The 26,098-nt window shown below is 31.9% G+C and overlaps 1 protein-coding gene across 4 annotated transcripts; it reads right to left on the bottom strand.

Annotated features, from left to right (window-relative positions):
* Positions 1–1,037: 1,037 nt before the first annotated feature.
* Positions 1,038–25,199, bottom strand: LOC148614739 (uncharacterized). 4 transcript variants are annotated; one of them, XM_088589051.1, is made up of 22 exons: positions 25,124–25,199; positions 23,885–23,964; positions 23,324–23,461; positions 22,961–23,052; positions 20,855–21,023; positions 20,524–20,654; positions 20,123–20,249; positions 19,653–19,769; positions 19,215–19,445; positions 18,849–18,927; positions 16,614–16,668; positions 16,162–16,203; positions 14,755–14,911; positions 11,130–11,424; positions 9,968–10,209; positions 9,554–9,633; positions 8,574–8,903; positions 8,063–8,213; positions 7,137–7,296; positions 5,997–6,080; positions 4,372–4,439; positions 1,038–2,681 (listed from the first exon to the last, which is right to left on the bottom strand). In XM_088589051.1, exons 1-22 carry the CDS (start codon positions 25,131–25,133, stop codon positions 2,409–2,411), a joined length of 3,111 nt encoding a protein of 1,036 aa, XP_088445177.1. In that variant the 5' UTR covers positions 25,134–25,199; the 3' UTR covers positions 1,038–2,408. The 4 variants fall into 4 exon arrangements, with proteins under 4 accessions (XP_088445177.1, XP_088445178.1, XP_088445179.1 ...); XM_088589052.1 differs by having other exon boundaries at positions 18,882–18,927; XM_088589053.1 differs by lacking the exon at positions 16,162–16,203.
* Between the last annotated feature and the right edge of the window lie 899 nt (positions 25,200–26,098).

Raw genomic sequence — 26,098 nt, 5'->3', positions numbered from 1 at the left:
CAAGTACAAAGAAACAAAGTCAATGAGCGACTCAGACTCCACTAAAAATTGGGATCAGGGACCAGGTGCACTGATAGGAAGGTTTGTGGGTCATGAAGTCTTCACAGGGTTTTCATCTGTGAACTGTAGTATTGACATGGCATTTTTCTGCAGTTATTTTTTCAGAATTAAAGCAAAATTCAAAGTAATTACATATTACTAAATATTGATTCTGTTACTAGTATTGCAATTAAAGTATTATGAAGTACTTGTATAGAAATCTTCACAGAGAAACATAAAAATTTCTTACCACAAATATGTCCATTTGACAAAATTCACAAAAAATTTCAAAGTGTACCAGTTATGACATGTCTTATGCTTATAACGTCCACCAAGTGTTGAAAAGTTATTTAGAAAAACAATGCAATATACAACCACAAAATTTTGTGTAATAGTTAGGTTTCATTCTTATTAGTGTCATCACTTGTCATTCATACCATTTAGTATCAAACAATAACTTTTTAACTGGGTTTATTTAGTGGGTTCTGATATGAGTGGCTTAGAAAATTAGTGGTCAAAAACAAGCATTTTCCTGATGTCCGGAAAATAAAACAAATCTTTGAAATTGTACTACAATCAGCTATACCACTACTGATTCTGGGGTAGTGGCTTGAACCAATTAGGAATGAGGGCCAGATCGAAGCATTTTCCTGATGTGCAGTAAATAACAACTAAGTGAGTGGCTGTCTTTAAAATTGTACCAGAATGTCTCATACCTTTAAAGGAAGGCTTGAATTGATTTGGTAGGTTGCAACTGAAACAATATAGAAATAAGGGACTAGAGCTACTTCAAATCTGGTCCAATTTGTAACCCTTGTCTTGAAATTTAATCCCTAAGATAATTAAGGGCTATATTTAGCTTGAATGGTGTGTCCATACATGTCCGGCTATTCAGGATTGACCTCTGCAGTTATACCAAACTGCACCCTGTGAAGCATTTTTATTAAGTAAGGTATAATTAAACTTGAGGTTTTCAGACAAAAAGAAATAAAGTACAATTTAATATATTAAACATTTATTTCAACAAAAAATAAACAAGGATAGAAATATAATCCTTAGGACAACATTCTGTTTTCCAAACAAAGCTTACTAAAAGTAACCTTCAAAATGAAACAATACATAAATATACTGCAACATAAAAATGTTATTGAAATAAATCTATTTCAATTAAAAAATATCCCCCTTAAAATGAATTGCCCATTCTCAACATATTGACCATTATTATTAGAGATGTAGCACTATTCACCTGAAGAAAAAAAAAACTGATAGTAAGTGGATGAAGTCTCCACCTTTCCTGCTTTGTAGTCTCTTTATCAGTCCATTGAAATTGTAGACCTTGAAAGTTCTTACATGATTTCATTAAAAAAAATAAATAAAATAAAAACAACCAACAAATTAAGAACAGAGGGGCTTATCTCTTAATAAACATTTTTGGCAATACGTACTTGAAACTACGAACCCAAAGAAGATTTGTTAAGACATGTTCCACAATACCTTAAATATAGAGTGAAAATAATAAAAAAAACATGACACCAGCATTTAAAAAAAGAAGAAAGTTGATGTTTGATTTAAGATTTAAAGTCAAACATATGGTACAAAGAATTACTATATTGAAAGTAAACAACAAATTCTTCATTATTCAGTGAAATATACCCAATATCAGATTGGACAGACACAAACCTCTACCTCTGGACAGCAATAAAACTAAATGTCTCCTACCTATAAAGGTGGGACGTAAAATGGACGGAATCAAATTCATGTGTAATTAAATTCATTATACAAAATAATATCACAGACATTGCTTCATAAAAACACAAATGCATTTATACTTGTATAAATGCATGATGACCATATTTGAGATTAAAACCCTGTTCATACAACACAATGTAGATAAATAGCAGCTGTAAATGTATCAATAAATTGAATAACAAATTGTCAAGACACAAAATATAAAGATAAAGCTGTCACAATATTTTTAAAGCATTCTACAATATATAAACCATAAAAAAACATATATTTTGTTTTAAACTTCTCAGTCTGTATTTATCTTTCTAAAGGATGTCTGAATATAAACAGTCTTAAAAGATACTTTTCATCGTGGATAGCATAAGAGAAATTATCATATGAATGTCATAAGTAATGGCCCATAATACATTCTTCTTTATTCAAAGTCGACAACATTTATATGTAGAACTCTTTAAAAGCAAGCCTAATCTTCAGGTAATTCAAATTTTAAGCTGAACAATTTTTCTTGAGATAATTTTTCTTTTTAACTCAACACAAATACCTAACTTAATTACTTTATTTTGGGCTTTTTCATTCAAACTCAGCTGTTTATTAGTGATAAAATAATTTTGAACATGAACAAATCATTCCATTTCCAAGTCCATGTCTAGTTCCCTGGGATCACGTAAACTATGGATCTGACTCTGATTAGAGTTCATTAAAGATGACTTCTCTGGTTGTTGTATGCCTGAGTTACCCCGAGAGGCATTGGTTACTGTGGGAACTGGAGTATGAGGTACAACACCATGTGTGTTTGCTACTGGTTCCTGCTGCTGGATATACTTCTCCATCAACCAGGCCTGGCCTCGGTTTGAAAAGTTCCTACTCAGTTCAAAAAGGTTAACTACTGACATTCTCTGTTTAGTATGTCAAGGAAACTAATCTTTCTACTAAAATACTAGTAAATTAACTGAATGTTTGGTGCAGAACAAAGTATCAATATGGCACTTTTCCAATTTCTTTAATGGAATGCAAGGGCAGCCCCAATCCCCCACAACCCCCATGTCATTTGTACAATCTTTGCCCAAACATAAATTCTTGACAATATGCACATCCCACTATGGTAATTTAACACTCCATCAAGTTTCAAGACAATCCTGCAAATCGTTGAGGAGATGTGGACAACACATTTGACCAAATTCTGCTGAAGAACACCCAAGATAATCAGCCATCATTTCTATAATTTTTGCCCAAACTAAAATTCACATCTCCATGTGGTTATATTACATCCCTCAAAGTTTCATCAGAATGCTGCATCGAATGGAACCTATATACCCCAAAACTTTGTCTGTGGAGGTAGATTTGTATAAAAAGGAATATTTTAATTAGTTTTAATACTTTTTTGCTAGGAATTTGCAATATCTGGCAAGCTTTCAAACGCATGAATGTTTAAATCTGAGTTGTAGTAGGAAATATACCTACCGGTAACCTGTCAAGAATCCTGAGCTATGCATAAGACTGTATAGCAGTTTTATGGTTCACACCTAAAAACTTGTTCCAATATATTCATCTCCTTTATTTTTCTCTTGAAGTATGAAATAGCATAATTTAAAGAGTAAAATTTGATCAAACCTCTACTTCCCAACAGAATGTAAAATTTCTATTGAATACACGAAAAATAATACCAATGAATACACTCTCTGTATGTGCATTCAGAGTACTACCTCTACCCTTGATGTAACTAGTTCTTTTTTCTACATGTAATCAATTCCATTAATAGTTTAGCATGAAGTCATGATTAGCAAATCATGTGTCTGATAGCAAATAGTACTATAGTTATAGGCCCGGTCAAGTGTTTGATATCCACTAGTACCATAGTTATAGGGCAAGTCGTGTGTTTGATAGCCAATGGTACAATAGTTATGGGGCATTTCGTGTGTCTGAAAGCCAATGGTACCATAGTTATCAGGCAAGTCGTGCGTCTGAAAGCCAATGGTACCATAGTTATCAGGCAGGTCATATGTATGATAGCCAATGGTACCATAGTTATCAGGCAGGTCGTGTGTTTGATAACCAATGGTACCATAGTTATCAGGCAGGTCGTGTGTTTGATAACCAATGGTACAATAGTTATAGGCCAGGTCACGTGTTTGATAGCCAATGGTACAATAGTTATGGGGTATTTCGTGTGTCTGAAAGCCAATGGTACCATAGTTATCAGGCAAGTCCTGTGTATGATATCAAATGGTATCATAGTTATCAGGCAGGTCGTGTGTTTGATAACCAATGGTACCATAGGTTGTACAGTGAAACCAATCTTAACTGAATCTTTTTTTTAACTTAAGAATTAATGCTGCTAGGATAAATATTTGGTTTACAAAGGTTCAAAATGTGTTAAAACTAAAATGACTGTTCTTCAGAAAATGCCTTGTTTACACAGCTTAATGCTTTTTTTCAGAGTTTGGTTAAGACAGGTATCAATGCAACAACTAATTTGTATTGGAACTAAGATTATTACTCTGAACTCATCCATTATATAATAGACTTGGTAAGGAAGTATTTAAAATACTTCAGTCACCAAAAAATGATATTTGTTTTAAAGGATACACTTTTAGTAGGAAGAGGGGGTAGCTGGAACATTGATGGAGGTTGTGTCAACCTCAGGTCTGTTGATCCTGTAAAAAACATGGAAAAGCATTATTCAGTAAACAGCAGCACTCAAATCACATGATATGCCAGTTTACAGCTTCCTCCAGAAAAGGCTTTTTGTGAGTAGAGACTACCCAACGTAAGACAAAGTCACATGTATTCATTTTAACTTATTTTCATAACCAATGACATGTCTTAAAAGTGACAGCTTCACAGACGTATTCAAAACAAAGGCAAGAGAAAATCTGATGTAACTATATACTATGTTTCCAGAAATGTACTCTAGGAGAAGCAAACAAATTATAAAGGTTATCACAAAAGACACAGGTTCTTATACTAGTTGTTGATCAAAGATTGGGTTATTACTCGTTAGAGAAATTCTTGGTTTTTCCACTCAATCTGCAATGCTCCACATGTGAAAAAAGACTTGAAATTCTCAAACTCGTTTAAGATATCTCTAACTTTAATCTTCACTCATGTAAGAATCGATTATTCTTAAGTGTTTAAAGTCCAATAACTCTTAAACTAATACACCAAAAATCAGAAAATAATTGAAAACAAAAAGGAACTTCATTTCATGATGGAAAACCTCAATTAAAATATGGCATGTAGCCAGACCATACTAACAGACATTGATACAAATAATTACCCTGAAAGATGGACATGTAATAAAAATAGCCTTTTTCATATTTTCATTTCCTTAAGTTTTATTAAGTATTAAGGCACCAACCATATTTATACAGAAGGGAACCTGGGATTATTTAAAAAAAAATACAATTCAAAAACAAATTAACAATGTAGATTTTCAAATTAAAATTTTTAACTCCCGCTGCTGCTGAAAAAAAAATTATTTTTGCACTTGTGCGAGAAAAGTTCTGATTCTGCATAAGATCCTAGGCCTGCCCCTTGAGAAGAAAATGGTCTGTGCCTTTGTGCTATTGGTAGAAGATTTTTCTGTATATGCAGCAACAAAGATAAAAAAAAAACAGTAAGGTATCCTCTTGCCATGCTCAAGTTTGAACTTCAACATTTGACCTGGGAAGCTATAGTACAGATTTTTCTTACAAGTCAGAATTAAAGAGTGTTAACAAGGATGTCAACATTGTGTTATGATTTCTCTGTCCAAACAATGCTATTAAGAGGATGATTAACAAAAGGCCCCCAGGAGCCTGAATCGCTCACCTGGTTGAATTTTGCCTTTAAAGGGAAATAAATTTAACAAGAAGTTCTCCAAAAATTTTGATTCAAGAAGACTTTGGTAGGACTTTTCATAAGGGTCATTTCAGCAAGTGAAAGTTTCTATCTGTCTATCATAGTTTTCAAGATATTGGCTGAAAACTGTCATTTTTCCCTTTTCAAGGGCAATAACTCTTACTACTTTTATCCCTGAAGACTTTTGTAGTCCTAATAATAAGGATCATTTCAGCTATTGAAAGAATTTGGCTAAACGTACCGGTTTTAAAGATATATGCAAAAAACTACTGTCTGACCCCTATGTTCTATTTTTAGTCATGGCTGCCATGTTTTTCGACGGATCAAAAATCCTTAAATCAGTTCTATGCAGAATAAAACCATAAACTTACCTGTGGGATGGAAATACTGGTGAGCTCTAGGGTTAAATATGGTGCCAGACTTAAAAGGCATAAATAATGCTGGTAAACTAACATCTGTACAGAAAAAAAGAAAGATACAACAGTAATGGTTCATAATTGGACCTGATAATTAGCTCAGTACTGTTCTCTCAAGTTCATTTTTTTTTCTTAAAAAAATTGAGCATCATACCTCAATCTTTCACTTCCTAAATTATTCCACACATATCCTTCTGTAATTTATTACTTTTCCAACAGCAACTATGACAAATTACAGTAAAAATCAAATTACTACTTATGTGTTACATTAATAGGATAATTAGTGAATTATCGAAAAATTTTACACTTGGAACATTTGGTAAATCACTGCTATATAAAATCATTATATTTACATCAGACAAGTGATTTCTGGTAGATCTATAAAAAAAAATAATAAAGAATACTTTATGTAAGGATGGAAATCAGAGCTAAACATACATAATCAGCAAGGGAACTTTAAACCTGTGCATAAAGTTCTATAATGAAGTCATTCAAGACATTTATAGGTCTCACTAACCACTTCCGGGTCAAATGCCACCCCCCTATGTAGTACCAAAAACACACTGAACCTAGACATATGCATTGTAAGTGCATTATTTGTGTGTATTATGATTAAAAGTAGTCAAAATAAAGCTGAGAATGTGTACTTTAAAATCATATATGTAATTAACTACAAAAGTGCATGAATATTGTTTACGTGTGTGAGTAATTTGCTTCCATGCTGTCAGTTAGCAGAACAGGTAAAAATGTGGATTTTCAGTATTATTTATTCAAGTAAATTTTGTGAAGAATTTCTACGATCATCGTACCATTAGCATAATGATTTTGGAAGCCTTATTTTCCAAGCTTCACAACGGTATGCAACTTTAAGATGTCATTTGTCCTGGGAATTCACAGTGAAACTTTGAAAATTACTTTTTTAACATGTAAAGTAATGGAAACGATAGAAGTGGTTAGTGAAACCATAAATACAAGCCACATGAAAAGCAATTGCTCTATGTTTACTTGTGTTATTGTAAGTGTGGACAGATGAACAAACATCACCATTACCTTACCTCCCAAGTGGATGGAAATAGCAATATCTGTCAATCTTACCTTTCAAAGCATCATACATTTCAGCTTCCTGTTTACTGAGTTTATGTTGTCCAGCAAGTTTTTTCTCGAGATCCTCTCGGATTGATTTGGAGATATTCTCATATAACTCCTTCTTATGTTTATTGCTTTCTTCTTCAAAGTACTGTAGTCTCTCAAAGAACTGGAAAAAAACATGTCAATATACAAGTACATGTAATCATTCAATAGTTTTGTATGGTTTTTTTTTTGCATCAATCGAAACATTAGAAAATCACTTTAAACACCAGAAAAACTGTTAAAAATGCTCATTGACCTGATACTTTCAATCCACTATTTGATAACATACACTGTTTGTCCTCCTAATGATATGGATAAAAATCTAAAATAGGAGGTGCACTATGGGAATATATAGAAAGATTTTGTGAAAGTTATGTGTAACTCTATTCCATGGTGTAGAAGAATTAACAGAAAAAAGATGGATACCCCTCTGCATAATGGAAGGAAGCACAGACAGAAAGAAGGAAAGAAGGAAGGAAGGACGGGCATCCCTATCACTGTATAACCCCCAATAACAATCAAAGGACAATGATCTTGTTAATATATTGAACAACACTGACTTTAAACACCAAACTATCTTGATCCAATTGCCCTTATGGGGTCAATACGAGTAGAACTAAATGATTTTTTACCTAGTTTACTTTGAAACCAACTAAACTGCATTAAAACTGACCAACATTAGAACAAGATTAAGAATGCCACCCCTTCAATTTAACAAGAATAAAATGTTAAGTTTTACTCCAAGACTGAACTTCGAAAGTATGGGAATGTTCTACAAATAAAACTTAAAGACCAGACAAATTTTATGAAGCATGTGTTACTGGGCCGAAATGAATCATTGCCAATAATGTTCATAGTTTCACTACAGTATCTAAGATTTTTACACTCACATCTTCAGGTACACCCTGAGGATAATGTCTCTCTTCTGCAGGAGCTGACTTAGCTGTAGGCCTTGGATGGATAGGCTTAAGGTTCTTCCTGGGTCTGTTGGGGGGAAGCGTTGAAGCTGGGGGCTGTGGAATATGATCCACAGAATCAGATCTGAAATTCAAAACAAAGTACAATATCCTAAATATTTAGTACCAGAAGCTTCTTGTTCGAAATATATCCATAAAAATATCTGTTTTAAACTTTATTAGACTATAGCACATTCCCCTAATATCGGCAAAATTAAAGTAAAAAGACTTTAACTAATCACTTACAGTATATCTCATGGAAATAAGAGTGTAATTATTTGATGCATCTTGCTTTAAAAGCCTTTATTCAGTACCTTCCTGCTTATCCTCTAATCAATCTCATCCTATTATTATCAGATTATTTTTTGATTAACAAAACAACTTCTGCATGGCAGCAGGGGGTTCTTTAATATTTTTAACGCTCTAAAAACAATCAAGAACTAACATTTCTACAAGTTTTTGAACTGGGGTTGGTTGTTCATGAGAAAGTTGAGCACTTTGTACTTCTTGTCTATTATCAGGGGAAGCAAGTCTTGGAGAAGCCTTAGTGGGAGGAGTTTTAGGAGGCTGTAACTGGTTCTGATTGGCTGATCTTCTCCCTGTACTACCAGCTGATTTTCTGCTCTCAGAAGAGACAGGTCGTTGATGTAGAAGAGGTGGTCTTTGCCTTTGTTGCTGTTGTTGAAGTTTTTGTTGTGCCTCAAGTTGTTGGCGTTGTTGCTCCTGTTGTTGCTGCATTTCCTGCATATTTTCCATTAGTGACTGTAATCTCTTCCTGCAAAAAAAAAAAAACATAATAGATACTACATTTTCATTGACAATATAAACTTTTCGGTTTTTTAAAGTGAGTAATTTGAAAATATTGTTTTTTAAGATATTGTACCATTCCATTAACTTCTTTTGTTATCTTTAAAGTGATCTGGTCTTAACTTCTAAAAAAATAGTGAGACAACAATAAAAAAAAGTTTTAATCATGAGGATTTTCCAAATGATATATTGGTAACCAATAAACGAAGAAAACCTTAGAATGTTCCCATTCAATTTGTTGTTGTTTAGTTTATATATATTTAAATCTTTGTCAAACACAAAGTACTAATTGTAGCTTGTGTCAATGTGTTTGTTTACAAAATATGACATGCATTATATAAAAAATATGACACTATTTTACCATTAATTACCATTTTTTCTAGTCTTCTTTCAAGAACTTCTATTTTCTATCAGTGAAACCAGGTTGCTTGATTTCACAAAAAGTCATAAGTGTAAAATTAGTCTTAAGTTATGATGATATAACAGAAAATAGCATTGTAATGTCAAATTTTATGATCAATTTCACACTTACCACTTTCTGTTCAATTGACTGTTGGATTTGCTTACTAACTGTTCCAACTCCATATCATATATAAAGACAAGCTATTTAAAACTTACTCATATTCCTGTTGTACTAGTTCTAACTCTGCATGGTGCTTCTGTACTAAATTGTCTACTTCAGATTTATTTATCATGTCCTGAAACACACAGTATTCAGGTTCATTTAATGTGCAGGCACATGACTTTAAGCCGAAAAAAATAAAGTAAAATGATTTTTTTATATTAAAAATTTCTTAAACACACCTATGTTGGCATCTAATCATTTCAAATACATTTTTGTATAACTTTTCCATACATTTTCAGGCTTCAGCTAAAAAATCTTAATTTAAAACTGCATGAACAAAAACCCTATATTTTACAGTGATTTTCACATGTAAAGGCCATACTATATGTATGTATGAAATTCAAGCACAAACATGCTAACTAAAAGCTCTGTATACACCAATTCCCATGAATCTTTTCCTTTCTTACCTCTTTAACGGGAGATTTGACAGGAGACTTAACGGGTGATGGGGCTTTCTGTGGTTCTGGTGTTTTTTGTTTTGGAGTTTCTGGAGTCTTTGGTTTAGGAGGTTCTGGGGTTTTAACCTCAGGAGTGAATGATATTGCAGACAAGGCCTCATCAGCATACTCTTTGAACATATCTTCTCTATTCCATGTTGTCATGTCAATACCAGCAAGCTCAAACATTAGGTCGTTGAATGGCATAGTTCCTGTAAAACAGACAGTTCAGAGTTATATCATTAAAAATTTATACAGTGTAAGAGTCATTGTTCTAACAGAAAGGAACTGTTCAGTTGAAGACACAAACATAAGACAAATCACTCAGTAAATACTATTAAATATACAGTCAAACCTGTCTAAACCAAACCCATTCCAAGATGAAGGTAATATACAATGAAACCTGTCTAAACCAAACCCCTTCAGAGCTGAAGGTAATATACAGTCAAACCTGTCTAAAACAAAACCCCTTCCGAGCTGAAGGTAAATATACAGTAAAACCTGTCTAAACCAAACCCCTTCCAAGCTACAGGTAATATACAGTGAAACCTGTCTAAACCAAACCCCTTCCGAGCTGAGGATATTGTACAGTCAAACCTGTCTAAACCAAACCCTTCCGGGCTGAGGATATTGTATAGTCAAACCTGTCTAAACCAAACCCCTTCTGAACTAACGGTTTTGTTCAGTGCAGGCTCATGTTTAGTTTATACAGGTCTGACATGCATTAATCTTTATATAAAGGGATATGTCTGGTTGAGACAAGGTTTAAGTTTATTCAGAGTTAAGTTTAGAAAAGGTTTGGGTTTATTCAGAGTTAGGTTTAGACAAGGTTTAGGTTTATTCTGAGTTAGATTTAGACAAGGTATAGGATTATTCAGAGTTACATTTAGACAAGGTTTTGGTATATTCAGAGTTTGGTTTAGACAAGGTTTAGGTTTATTAAGAGTTTGGTTTAGTTTGGTTTAGACATTTTTTACTGTATATGCCTTTATGTTAAAAAATATCTTTGTATGCTTCATGTATTTATGACCAAATAATTAAGCATTTATGTTGAACATTTATCAAAATGTTGATTCATTTTCTTTTCTTCAGCAATAGAAATGGATGATTCTGAGAGAGACAAATAAGGTACCTGATTGTCTGACAAATGTCCTTGGTTTAAATCTTTTGGCATAATAAAATGTAATTGGTACATAACCACATGGTTCATGTTTGCCCCGTGTCTGATTCAGTGGATACACTGGAAAATCAAAAGATGCAAACTTAGCTGCAGGGTCATCTTCCTTTTTCTCTTTCTTCTCTTCAGTTTTTTCTCCTCCTAACATGAGGTCAATATCATCTGAGAGTGAATCAACATCAGTATCTCGAGGTGTGTGAGGAGCATCATCATCACCATGTGGTTCTGGTAAAAAGATTGTTGGTAATTCCTGAAAATATACAGGCTCCTAATAAAGTCTGATACAGTAGAAGACCACATAAATAAATTGAAGGGACAAAAATCTAGAGTCAATTTATGCTTTAGTATAGTAATCAGTGTCTGTGTACATACTTAAATTGCTTCTAAGCTCTTACTTAAGAGCTTAATCAAAATAAAGGACATGATTTGACATGTAAAAAAAGCTGTTAGCAATGCTCAATAAATTGACACCCCAATCCCCCATAAATAGCATGCACCTATTGACCTCACCATTGATTTGGATCAAATCTAAAATAGGAAGTACACAATATGAATATGTCATAAAGATTCTGGGAAAGTTGCATTCAATTCCATTTAGTGGTGTAGGAGGAGTCATGGATAAGAGATGGGTACCCCCTCTGCATTACGGAATGAAATACCGATGGAATAGGAAGGACGGACACCCCAGTCACTACATATCCCCTGTTTGCAAGTGGGACTTTAATTAAAAGAACTCCTCCATGTCATGTAAAAAAATCATGCTCAAGTAGTCTCAATCCCAACCATTCATTAAATTTAAAATCATGCCACAATCAAACACCAGTAATCATTCAGAAAAAAAGCTAATTTTAAATCTATGTTTAGCAAATGCTATAAAAGCCTGTGCATGCTGCTTAAAAGCCTCTCACACTTCAATGTATGAAAAAAATGATTCAAATTTAAATGAAAATATTAGAATTCTTCATACATAATTTACAAACAATCCAACTGTTTTAGTACTCTTTGTGTTCATCCACAAAAAATCTGCCAAAAAGCAAAAAGATTACAAAACAAAAGAACACAATTTTATGACTTAAATTAATGGATTCCTACATGAAATATTTAAATTACTATATATATGTATACACAAAATTTAGGGCAAATATTGATTCTTCTCTGGAAAGGGTCATGTAATTTAGTTAAATCAAAATTTTACAGAGTATAGAGAAATGACTTAACTTGTGTTGAAATAGACCAGAAATAATGAACCATTATAGAAGGTTTAGTATGCTGTAAAACCTGTTTAACCCACTTTTTTGTACTAAGTCAAGACCACTGTGGTAGTTTTCCAACTTCCCAGTTTATGCTATTGCCATTTGATATACTGACTTGTTATACAGACTTTCCTTTGGCTACTGCCTAGATTTTGTCAGTTTGGTAATTTTGTTATTATCCTTTATTAAATAAAGTCTTGACTAAAGGGAATCAGTGTCACCTATTAAGCTGCCGAAAGTGAAAAATGGTAATTGGAAACCTTTCACAGAATTGTAATCACTGCTCAGTGGTGAAAAAGTGGTGTCCATATTTAATCATGTCTTTGGAAAGGAAGAAAATGCATTTCAACCTGCTTATCATACACAAAAAAAACATTAAAGTTACTTCGTGTGTACAAAACATATAAACACCAATTCATATTCAATATAACATAGACCAGTATACAGAATATCTATGATAAGAGCAGTAAAAACACCACAACAAACAGGATCTAATATTTTGGGGTTCAATCAGATAGCTAATAGTTGTAAGGATATTCTATGAACTTGGAATAAGAGGTGTATAAGAGACATAAGTTGTAGATAAAGAGGATTGGTTATAAATGAAAGTAATGATCCAACTAGGACCTGAATAACTTTCCATGTCCTGACATATTAGTATAATAATACCCTGTAACAAGATATTGAGGAATATTGGCTGAAGGAATATAGGGGTTTAATGACAATTAAGTTGTATCTGGAGCCAACAAATTGATTGAATCCAAGATAACAAATATCCAACAAGCAGAAAAAATTGCCAAACCCCAACCCCCCCCCCCCCAAAAAATAAAACAAAAAAAAACAGTACTCATATTTAGAAAGTACTTTTACAGCAAAGGATGTACTTTCAACACCATTTACCATGAAAGTAATATTGTTTGTGGGGTATCAAACTAATTTTTGTGGTTTTCATGGGTTGCCAAACCACGAAATATACTGAAAACTTTGAGACCACAAATTCAAGAATCCACCCTTTTGTGTATCTTCCCTGATCCACGAAAATTGGTACCAACGAATAACAGCACTTTCACAGTGACATGAATTGTACATTTTAACATTTTTGGTAATCCATGTGGAGATTTGTATTTATGTCCCTTCTATATCCTCAACATAGATGGAGTTTTGCTTATTTAAAGACTAAAGAAATACAAAAGTGGTCAAAATCTACATCTACCATTCTATCTGAGTAAGTGGTGGCAATGACTTATAAAGGGAGACTAGGAAATGGGATAAACTAATATCATGCCTAAATCAACTTAATTTGTTTTATATCTATTTTAACACCAATGAAGACTGAAAATGGAAATATTTAACTTAACATGAAATGCACTTCAATCTCATTCAATTATACAAACATGCAAACAGCTAAGTCATTCAAAACTAAATCAACATTACAGCTGTACTCTAGTTCCCTTAAGATAGGTCATAGCAATGTTTCCAATTTTTTTGCTTCCAGATCTTAAGTCTATTTTACAAAGAAAAATATTATGTAAAGGCCTAAAAATTGCCTTCTTTCACCTACTGATTTTTACTTCACATAATTTCAATAAGATGAAATAAAAGCTTAACCAGTTACATGTATGTACCTTAAGGATATATATTTATTCCTCAGTGCATATTCTCCTTTTCAGTGTTCATAAAGATACATTTGCTGCATAAATATTCATTAACTGCATTCAGTCGATAAGAAATTTCGAAATAAAGAGTACAAGTAATACCAAGAAAGAATTTTGAACAAAGGTTGAGGGTATAACATTATTTTCAAGTACAGCTGTAAAAAAGAGAATTATACAATACATATTCACATCTCATTCCAAACTTACCCCTCGCTGCCAATAAATATTGCAGATTTATAAATATAAAATTTATAAAGTCATTGCATAGAAAAATCTTGAAGTTAAAGTAGAGTTCTCAATTATCAACTGATTATATATAAGGTAAAAATAAATTGTTGCATAGTGAAAACAAGGCAACATCTTTTTACTGGTATATTCTGATTTTGAAAAAAAAATTATTATGGCTATTCAAAATATTGTAATATAAAGAATAATCCTAAATGTAGAAAGTTGAAAAAATGAACACAACATGTATTGTTGTACAATTGTAAGTGTAACAATTAATTTCCTGGAATAATGACAGGTCAAAACTGTAAGGCTAAGAGAGTAGGGTTCTCAGTTAATCAAATTAAACTAGCATTTTTGGGGAAACAAGCAAAAGGAGACTGCAGATGGATATATTCTGTTCATCACTATCTTTTTTGAAGAAAAAAAGGCAATAAACTATATTACCAAGACTTGTATATCCTCCAAATTAATGGTTGCCATGGCAATCATTTCTTCCATTTGACCATGATGTATAGAGACCTTGACATTCTGATCTGGTTCCTCTTTGTTTGGTGTGGGTAACCGATCACCAGGTAACGTAAATATAACATCTTCATGTATTCTAAAAATTAAAAGTTTTTTTTTATTATTATGAAAAATACAATTCAGAAATTTTATGAAACTTTTTAAGGTAGGAAAAAAATATTAATTAGCAATTCAACCTGGTCACACAATATACAAAATTTCACACCTGTTTTTTTTTTTATTGTTTTAAAATACAACTTATCCCACACAACTGGATGTTAAAATTCATATACCAGTAAAAAGTGTATGCACTTTTACTTTCGAAAATACAATATGTTATCTCTTTTCTGACCACTGTTAGAAAAATGAGAACACTTCAAAAGCCTAAAATAAATAAGAAATAAGAGGAAAGAATGTTGAAGTCAAGTAAAACCAAAATAAACCACGCTTATAAAATAGAAAATAATGAGACATTTAGAAAAGGGAAGAAAATATTACAACACCAAATGAAGAGAATTTGAGACTTAGGAAGTAACCATTTGATTTATGGAGATAGGATCAAATTTAAAGTAAAAAAAAAATTTTAAAAAACAGGAGCAGAGCTTATGGTGTCAACTTTTACAGAAAAAGCAATTGCTCATAATGAAAAAAATAACATAACAAATGAAATTAGAAGAAAAAAACGGCTACAATTTTTAAAATCAGGAAAATAATCTGATTCTAGCTTCTTATAAAATGGCAGCTCTCTTGATATTTCATACACTATCCATCAAGATATACCGTAGATAAGAAGCCTTTCATAGAAAAATACAAGCTACCAATGGAAACATTTCTCTATTTCTATTCTATGCTGATTATAAACCACATAAATAATTCAAAGACTTACATGAAGTATATCTAAAAAGCCTAATAGCTACTTTTTGATTTTTTTTAAAACTCTTCAAAGGTAGTTCTAACAAAATTGACATTTTGGCTAAAATAAAAAAAAATATCCCAGATACACATCACCTCCCTATCCAATTTTTTCACCTTCCCTGAAAAATTTATTTTTTCCCAATTAAGGTCAATTTCTTTCAAATTGACTGCATTTTTCACTTAATTGATAAAAAAAAATATATAATTTGCTGCCTGACCCTTATTTTGAAAAATGTTGGATGAGAATCTAGGATTTTTTTTCATGATGGCCTTATGTGGTAACTATATTATCTTATTAAATTTGATATCTTAATATTGCTTTCAGTAGTGCATATTCAATTTTAAAATTCTAAAATGCCTCCAAAAGGTAACTTGTAACTTTTCATAGAATTTGCATGATAAAATAAGATAAGAGTGTTCGGTTCATCTTACATTTTGTTTGCAACAGTGTTATCAACACTTGATTTTTCAGGCCTGCAATATCAAATTATATACATTCATATGGTTTACAGTTAAATAGCAACCATGTATACAACAATATAGCCCAAAGCCATGTGCTCAAGTTAAAGTAAACTAAGCCCCAATACACAGTTTGATCAAAACATAACAAAAGACAGAGACTACATAATCTTTTGTCTTGAATATTATTGATATTAGCTGAGGTAACATTTCTCAGACAGTTTAGGGTAGAATGCATTGATGACAAAACACAATAATGATATTAAAAACCATACAATTCATAACTTTTGCATTTGAAATAGTGTGGGCTATTTGCTCATTTAAAAAAATCTTTCGCCATAATTAATAGCAAAATGTCATTTTCTATTTTGACCACTGTTTCAGAAATGCAATACAAACTTTAAAAATTGGCAGTGTATACTTACGATGGTAGCTCTCCTCTCATTTCCTGCATCTTCTTTTCCAGAACTGCCTTTTTGTCTAAAAATATTGAAAAAAAAAATTTTCAGCTATTTCTTATTATTTAGCAAGTCTACAAGTTAATAATATTACAGATAGTTTTATAATTTTGATGCTCTAATACCATACTTTTAAACCTTCAATCACTAAGTATGAAAATATTTTAGAAAAAAAGACAATACAGAAAAATATTAATTCATTATGAATTATGTTTTTTTTTTTAGCAAAGATAAGATTACTTCAGAAAAAAATTAATTTGTTCAAGATGATATGACCTAATTCTATTAAACTCAAATACCTTAGACATCAACACTGCATAAAATACAGTTTCAAAATTCATGCAGGGATTCAAATTAGAGATGATCAGGGGTCTACCACCTACCATATTATAGGACTTTGATATTGTAACTACTGAGGACTAGAACAATACATATACAGACACTTTGTGGGTGAACCTTTGGATTAATATTTCTACTGGTCTAGGATCTTTCATTTTGGATCTAATTTGAACCCCTGATAAACATAATATTAAGTAAATCTTCAAACAAGATTTAAGGAGCAACAAATCTATGAGCCATATTAAATTATAGCATTAAGTCTATGATATCAGTAGACAACCATGCAAAGTTAACTAAATAACAGTACATGCTATACATTTGTTGCTTAAAATTGAGATGAGTTCCAGCAAACCTAGTATTAAATATAAATTATATTTTCAAAATGATATCTGGGATTATTTTTCAAATTTAGCTAGCTTTTTATAATAGTAACTACCATTTATTGCAAAATGAGTTTGAACTTAATTTGTCTCTAAATGATATACAGCTATCTCAACCAGTCAATTTGTTAAAAATACATTCACTTTAATGTCTTTTTTGCTGTAGAATTAGTGTCCCCATGACAAAATGGATGTCATCAATTTATGATACTTAATCAAAGTGGAAGAAAAGTAGTTCATAACAGCAACAAATGATATTTTTTGCTGATAAGGTAATTCATAAGTAAACACAATTCTTGTTTATCTAACACACATCAAATACCAACATCATCACTTTCTAGCTACTTCAACTCAGGTTAAATTTACCACATAAAATGGATAGTAGGATGCATTTAAACTATGATATAGGTTGTTTTTATAATTAGTATATTTTACTTAGTATCATTGGTTTATTGAACAAGAATGTTTTCTTTTGCTGCAACATGTTCAGCCTTAACAGTCAAAAGTGTCACACATGAGGATCATATAACATGAAGCATATGATTATCATATAAATTTATCACAATGTGATTATATGTTTTAGTTAACTTATGATTACCATATGAATTGAGCATGACATGATTAACATATGCATCATTTTACTGATGATTAACACATGGTAATCAAATGCTGATAATCATTTGTTAGCAAGCCAATATTTACCAATGAGAACATATATGATAATCATACAACTATCATGTGTTTATTATATTTGTAACACCTATGATTGTCATATGTGGCACAACTGGCTGTGAACATACATGAGGATTAGTCATTCTTATATTATTTTAGGTTTATCTCATAAAAATATTTGTCGAAGTGTTTATAATTCCAAAATGTACGTCTGAAATGATATGAAATGGTAGCAAAAACAAAAAAAAATTATACCAATAAAAAATTGTAAAACATTCATAAAAATTTATTTTTAAGAGAGGCATATCATAATTACTAATTTTAGACTATAATTTTTCAAAAAATGAGCTGACAAAGTTCAATTATAAAAACAACATATTCTATAACAACATCATACTCTATACAACAATTACCTGTAGCAAAGTGTCATAGAAATGTTGTTGCTGAAATCCTCTTTACATTTATAATTAATCAAAGCTCATTCAATTAAACAAGTAGGGAGAAAAGTTACTATTACAAATGTAATTGCAAAGTTTCAGTAGTCTTAAAGTAACTAAGTTTAAGAAAATGTATAATTTAATTTACTTTTCAAAAGTAGGAAATACATTGTCACATATAAATAGATATAAAGAAATTACAGAGTAATTACAAAATAGATATGTGAACTTATATTATTGTTTATGAAACTACAGTAGTAGTGTTCACTAAATCTATTTAAGTGCAGAGGTTTCTCAAATGCTTGAATAAAATGTTGTTCTTAATCCTTTTAAAACATTTCTATGACCCTAGAATTATAGCAGCATGCACACACCTTCAGTAGGTTTGGATCTAGTTCCTATCAGACCTTTCTTAGGTTTGGGTTCCTCTTCCTTGGGTGTCTCTGGTTTTTCCTAAAACACACACTTTTAAAATATATGTCTAATTATCTCCCCTTTTATACAATATTGAAATGTTTTCTATTTTTTGTCATTTTGTAATATGAACCCATAGAAAATCATTTGTCTTACTCAAAAGATCTTACATGTTTATGAAAATTATTACGGTCAGTTCTTAAAAAAATAAGTAGAAGTCTTTTAACAAACTTTCAAATAACTTTAAATATCAAAAATAGGATACATATATACATTCATAGGATAAAGTATATTGGGAAAATTATGATATACTTCAAGGGACATACCTCTTCAACAACATCAAGCCGTCCTGTCTTTATAATTTTATTCTGGAAAGTAATCATACACTTGAGTTCCTTTTTATCAATACTCTTTGGTGTGTGCACCCTGACATATAGAAAATTGTCATAGTCTGGTTCATGTGTCCACACAGCTACCTCCTTCATTTCAGGTTTTGGTGGCTCTGGTTCTTTTTCTTCCTCTATCTTAGATTCTTGTTCTTCAGCAAACCTTACTTTCTGCAGTAAAATATAGAAAATGATAAATTTATTTTTAAAAAATACATACACATTATAAGTTATTTCTTTGTATAAAAAACATGAATGCAGTATGTGAAGAAAAAAAAAAGAATACCTGTAAGTAGACTGAATTTACTTTGTCATTTTAAACCAATTGGCATTTTCCAATCAAAGGAAAAGTCTCCCTAATTTTTAAGAAGGTCATACCTTGGCAGACTGCTCTCTGACTTCTGTTTCACTGTCATAGTCCTCTAACCCTAGTTTCTGGTCACTATCTACACTACCCTTGTCACTGCTTATATCTTCTCCTTCTTCCTCCAGATCCTTTAATAAATGAAAATACATGAACTAAAAGAGAATTCAAAATTTCAAAGCACATTCATTTCTATCACAATATATATGCCCAAAAAGCACAATGTAAACTCACTTTTTCCCTTGTTTGTTGCTGAAAGTAGTTACTATAAAAAGTAAAGAAAATAAAATTTTCGTATTTTCACTAATAAGCATTAAAATCAAGGAAAAATACCTCATATCTGAAATAAAAATCAACATTAGAGAATATAATTCTAACCTAGGGAAAAAATACATAAAACAAAATTCCTAAACTTGACTTCACTTTTTCTGAGCTTCTATCCATGCTTATTTATGAAGATATACTCCACTTAACATTGACTTACGGATAATTTGTCACTGTCATCACCCTCATCTGGAGGTTTGAGTGAGATAGGCATTTCATCATCTTCTTCTTCCTCTTCATCTGAACTTTCCTCTAATGCTCTAGTATACTCCTGCACATGTTCCAATCTATAAAGACAAAGCTGATTTGTTTACAATAACTGACATTATTATAAAATAATCAAATAATTACCATACTAAATCCAGGATCTGCTTCATTTTCACAAAGACTTTTTGTGTATAATACTTTTTATGAACAATTCAAGTTGGGATGGGCATTATGGCAAAAATACTACATTAAATTACTTTTTGCAATGATTCATTAAGCAGGAAAATTTTACCAAAAAAGGTATTTCTTATTGATAATGAACTATTGAAAGCAGGAGTCAGGATTGGCACTTACCCCAATTTAGCCTTCTGTTTAATGGACTCAATCAAGAATTTCCACCTTCTCCCATGACCTTTGTTACTCATGACCTTGGAAAAGAGCTTTTCCCAGTTCATAATCTTCTTCTCTCTTGCTATTTGTTTTGACTGAAAAAAAGTAAGACTAACCTTAAAAAATATTAAAACAGGTTTCATTTTAGTACTAAAATAGTTATTTTTACATCAAATCAAGCCTCCAATCAATCTCAAAGGGACCTAAATGATTTGTGTAAGTAGTCATAATAGTCATCACAAATTGAGATACTATTATCTTTTTTCATTATTTGGTACACTGAATGTTTATTTACCTGAGATTCTACAAGTTTTAATCGTTTAATAGCAATATTCAATTGTCTCTGGTTGCTTTCATAGTCTTCATGTAGCTTCTTCAGTGCAGCACTCTTCTCCTCCCATGGTGTTGAGTATACTCTGACAAGTCGAACAAGCTCATTGACAGGCATATTAGCATCACTTACACTGTCAAATATAATGTCAAAGATAACAATGTAAGATTTAAACTGATGCAATAATCAAGGCTGATATTTCATTTTGCCCTAGTTCAAATTGTATTACACACATCAGTATTCCCCTAGTCATACAAGAAGTTAATATCAGACAGCATTTAAAATCACTTATATTACATCATTCATTTATATGAAGCAGCACACCAAATTTGAAATCAATCCATCTATTGTAAAGCTGAGATCTTTGTGATGAAAATTTTCATCATCACACATAGTAAAAAATAGGCATTAATGTAACACTAAGTGATTCCATGCCACATGTTAGATTAAACAAGAGGTTCCTAGGAGCCTGAATCGCTCACCTGATTAAAGTTCAAGGGCAATAAATTTGACAAGGAGTTGTCCAACAAGAAGACTTTGGTAGGACTGTAATTAAGATCATTGCAGCGATAGAAAGTTTCTTTTTTTTTAGTTTTAAAGTTATTGGTTGAAAACTAAAAAAAAATCCTATCATTATTCATCTTTCAAGGGCAATAACTCTTACAGGCATCACCTGACAACTTTGATCCCTGATGACTTCTGAAGGCCTTATAATTAGATTCATTTCAGCTATCGAAATAATTTTGCTAAACCTAATGGTTATGGAGATACTTGTGAAAAAATATTGTCTGACCCCTTTGTTCTTTTTTTAGTAACAGTGGCCATATTTTTCGATGGATCAAAAATCCCCACATCAGTTCTATGCACGATACCCCAAGGAACATTCATACCAAGTTTGGTTCCAATTAGTTAGGTGGTGTCAGAAGAGAAGATTTTTGAAAGAAATAACATTCAAAATAGCAAAAATTGTTGAAAAGGGGCAATAACTCCAACATGGCTCAACATATCAAAATGAAAATTTGACCACTGATAGATCTCATCATGCTCAACATTTCCCAGTCAGAATTTGGCTAAACCTAACGGTTTTGGAGATATATACAAAAAACTACTGTCTGATCCCTACATTCTTTTTTTAGTAATGGCGGCCATGTTTTTCGATGGATCAAAATTCCCCACATCAGTTCTATGCACGATACCCCAAGAAACATTCATACAAATTTTGGTTACAATTGGTCAAGTAGTGTCAGAGGAGAAGATTTTTGAAAGAAATAACATTCAAAATAGCAAAAATTGTTGAAAAAGGGCAATAACTTCAACACGGCTTAATGAATTAAAACCAAAATTTAACAAGAGATAGATCTTAACATGCTAAACACTTTTACCCAGTCAGAACTTAGTTAAACCTAACAGTTTTGGAGATATATGTGAAAAACTACTGTCTGACCCATATGTTCTATTTTTAGTAATGGCGGCCATGTTTTTTGACGAATCAAAAATGCCTACATCAGTTCTATGCAGGATACCCCAAGGAACATTTATACCAAATTTGGTTTTAATCAGTCAAGCAGTTTCAGAGGAGAAGAGTTTTGTATAATTGTTAACAACAACGACGGACGATGCCAGGCAAGCTAAAAATGTAATTCAGGGACTAAGAACAGACATAAAAAACAGACACACACAACAAAGAACATAAAATAACCAAAATAATACATACAAAGTAACAAAAGTAAGTGAGCAACTCGGACCACTAAAAACAGGGAGCATGGACCAGGTGCACCGGTAGGGTAAGCATCATCTGTTTTTCTAGAAACACCCACCAAGTTCCTCATAAAAAGTCAAGTCCAGGGTCGACGAAAGAGGAAAGGGGGTTTTAGAGGAATTCCCTTTGAATTTCAAGTTTTAAGGAATTTTAGCCAAACTAAAAAAAATAGTAATTTTGGGGAATTTTAGGGTTGCTGGGCAGCCTGCCAATGTCAGGGGTTCAAAATGGCAGTTTTGGTTACCTAAATAAATTTCCAATTAACATCCAAAATTTGAGTTCTAAGTGGTATTCAATGGGTGAAACCTTACCTTCTGAATACTTTTCCTGTAATTGTGGCAAGTTTTACCAGAACTGTTGGTGGCAGGGCATGTTTAATCATTTCATCTTTCATTTCAAGCAACTGTTAAAAGGAAACATGTAATAATAACAATTGGGTAAACTGATTAAAATTCATTTCTTAATCTGTTTACATTTACACATCATGAACAGACATATTTAAACAATAGTAAACACACCCTATCTACCTTAAATTTTTAAAATAGGCAAGTTTTATCAATACTAAGATCTCAGTTTTTTTCCTCAAATCTCTTAATTAAGTTTGTAAAACATTTTAAATCTATTATTAAGCACATTTTAAACTTTGAAATTATTTGTTAAAACCTAAAACAAACCTCTGCTAAAGCAGTGTGAACCAGGGCCATTGCATTTACCACACCATCACACAGATTGTCAAACTTATTAGGCTCTCTTCTTCTGGCAGCTGGATCTGGCTCATCATCATCTGAGCTTTCAGAGTCATCAGATGATGGCTGAGAATTAAACAAACATTATCACATGATGAATGTTCTGAAAATGCACTTTGACCATACTCCTGATTCAAAACATTTTAACAAGCAATTGCTAAATTTAGTGCCCATCATACATATTACTACAGAGTAATCTGTTTATGAAAAAAAGTCTTCAGTTTCAAGAATTTTTTAAAAAGGACAGTAAAATATCACAGGCCTCAAAAAGATTAAATTTGTTTAACCTACAAGGCTACATTTCTTTATTAAAACAAAACCTTTTCAGAAGATTTTCATACAATTTTCTTATGCCAGTTATGGTTATGTTAGCAAATTTCTACTATTTTTAGACTTCAAGATCACAGAAAGAATAGAACAAATTTAAAGTTATATTTTTCGCAAGATCCAGCTAACTGTACATAGAAAAATTGGATATATAATACCAACCCTTTTTCTACCTCCATCATCTTCAGAATCTTCTGGTTCTTCTTCAACCTCGTGCAGAGCTTCAAATACCTGGTTACGTCCTGTAAAAGTAACTTACAAAATATAACATAAACAATGATAAGGATAATGTGAGCTTCAATTAATAAACACGAGAACAAATCAATTTTCAGCAAAAGCACCTAATAGACAGTGAGATTAATTGGCCAGTTGGCAAATAATCAGGACTTATCAGTTTTGTGGGAGAAACAAAACCAGTGTTCTAGCTAAGAATTGAAGATAGAAGGGCGCAGGGAAGTAGGCACTTTAAAGCATAGCATGTTTCTTTCAAACCTGAAAGGGACATTGACCTTAGTATTATAAGATGTGTTTGCAGTAGATCAGATATATCTCTCTTTTTTTCTTGTATGGTTGTATTCTTATTGCATACATGTATCTTCCAACTTCTGAAAATTAAGGTTGAACTATGTGTGAATGGACAATGTCACATCATATTTTGCAAACTGAACAAGTTTTACTGTACTAATATATGAATGACAGCCTTATTGCATTAACAGATCTTTCTCAGTTGACATATGCATGTTATATACCATTAAACAAATAGAATTTAATAACCCATATTTGCGATGGTGTCTTCCAAACCACATTAATATACTGAAGTTTAATACTCAATAGGGGCATGGGACTAATAGGGTTGGAGTGCTGGGCTCCTCCATTTTTGCCCTATCTAGGACACTGCAAAACCACTGTAAACCCCCAGCAAGTCTCGGCAAATCACAAGGAAATTAACTAACACAGGGGTATCACTTTTTTTTTACTTTTCAATTTTTGGCAAATCATTCTTATGACTTAAGCTACAGCTTTGTTGTGACTTTTACCATTACAGTTGAGGTTGAAGAAGTGTCAACAGATTAAAAATCACTTTTTGTCGGCAAAGTATGCTTAAATATAGAGTAGTATTCAGAAACAACACATCTGGTATAATAATGAATAGGCCGAGTTATTTTAGAACCAACCTTTGATTTAAGTGTGTGCGTATCAAGTTTTCATTATTTCCATCAGTATTACTGTAAAGGGGTAATGGGATTAATGCCATCAGTACGACAGTAGCGGGCACCTGCCAGTCACGATCGAGGGCCAACTACGTGATATAGCCCATACCCAAGTGCCTATGTCGCAGATATTCACTGTTATTTGAATCCAAAACAGTTAGCATTTAAAGTACAAGCTACTTCAATTTACCTCTATCCATCGTTTAGTAGAGCTTCTTACTGATCGGCCATTTTGTAAACGATGTAAGGTTGCTAGTCACGTGACTTCTGAATACACGGAAGTGTTGATTTAATTCTATAAAGTAATTCATTTTACTTGCTTCCATAAAAAAATGCATTACTATATATTATCGTCGCTTGAAATAAATGAGAAGTGGAACTTAATTCTAATGATTAATACTACAGCAGATGTACAATATGATGCATAGTAATACTATTAATTTCGATCAGTCAATTAAAAAATGCATTAAAAAATGCTGATAAACAAATAATTACTTTCTGATTGGAGCATTTAGTTTTCCACCTACTCCTACAACATAAGAGGTTGGAATTCCATTCTTCCATAGGGCATTAAGTCAGAAATTATCTTGCAAGACAACCACTAGCATTGCTGAAATAGTGTTCCACATTTCAAAATACTGAATATTTGGGTGGTTTGAAAAAGATAACTATTTTGCTAGTAAAAGTTAGTTTGTTAACAGGCTTAAACATCTTACAGATATGTCATTTTTTTCAACCTACAGGATTTCTTTTGTTTATTGTATTAAGTTAACTTGTTAAATTTATTTGCTATAGAATTTATGTTATGTATGGAGATAAAAAATAATATATTTTGATGCATACACTTTTTATTCAACATTGGTAACTGCTTAGAAATGTCCAATTTTTATGGCCTTATTTACATGTATGATTTCTGTCTCTAACTTGTCATGTTGCCCGCTTTAAGCCATCAAAGAGTTGATGTTCCATTTTTGTTAAAATAAACTTAAAATAAAATAAAAATAAGGAAGTAAAAAAAAAAAACTGTGCTAAACGTTTATTTAAATTCTTTTGGTGTGTGTTTTATTACCATCTTTGTGACATATAGCAGCACCAGGTTTGTGCAGTAATATTGTACAAGAACATCTAGACCTACAACACATAATACTAATTTCATATAAAATAT

Source organism: Perna viridis, chromosome 6 (genome assembly GCF_037379345.1).
Source record: "Perna viridis isolate PV_CMFRI_1.1 ecotype Kerala chromosome 6, ASM3737934v1, whole genome shotgun sequence".
NCBI classification, from domain to species: domain Eukaryota; kingdom Metazoa; phylum Mollusca; class Bivalvia; order Mytilida; family Mytilidae; genus Perna; species Perna viridis.
This window is presented reverse-complemented; position numbering and strand designations above follow the sequence as displayed.

Excerpts from the sequence above, each read along its gene's own strand:
- LOC148614739 (XM_088589051.1), bottom strand. Across the intron at positions 7,297-8,062 it reads CTCAGGGTGTACCTGAAGAT|TTCTTTGAGAGACTACAGTA; the intron begins GTGAGTGTAAAA and ends GTTTTTTTCCAG. Across the intron at positions 6,081-7,136 it reads AATGTATGATGCTTTGAAAG|ATGTTAGTTTACCAGCATTA; the intron begins GTAAGATTGACA and ends TTTTCTGTACAG.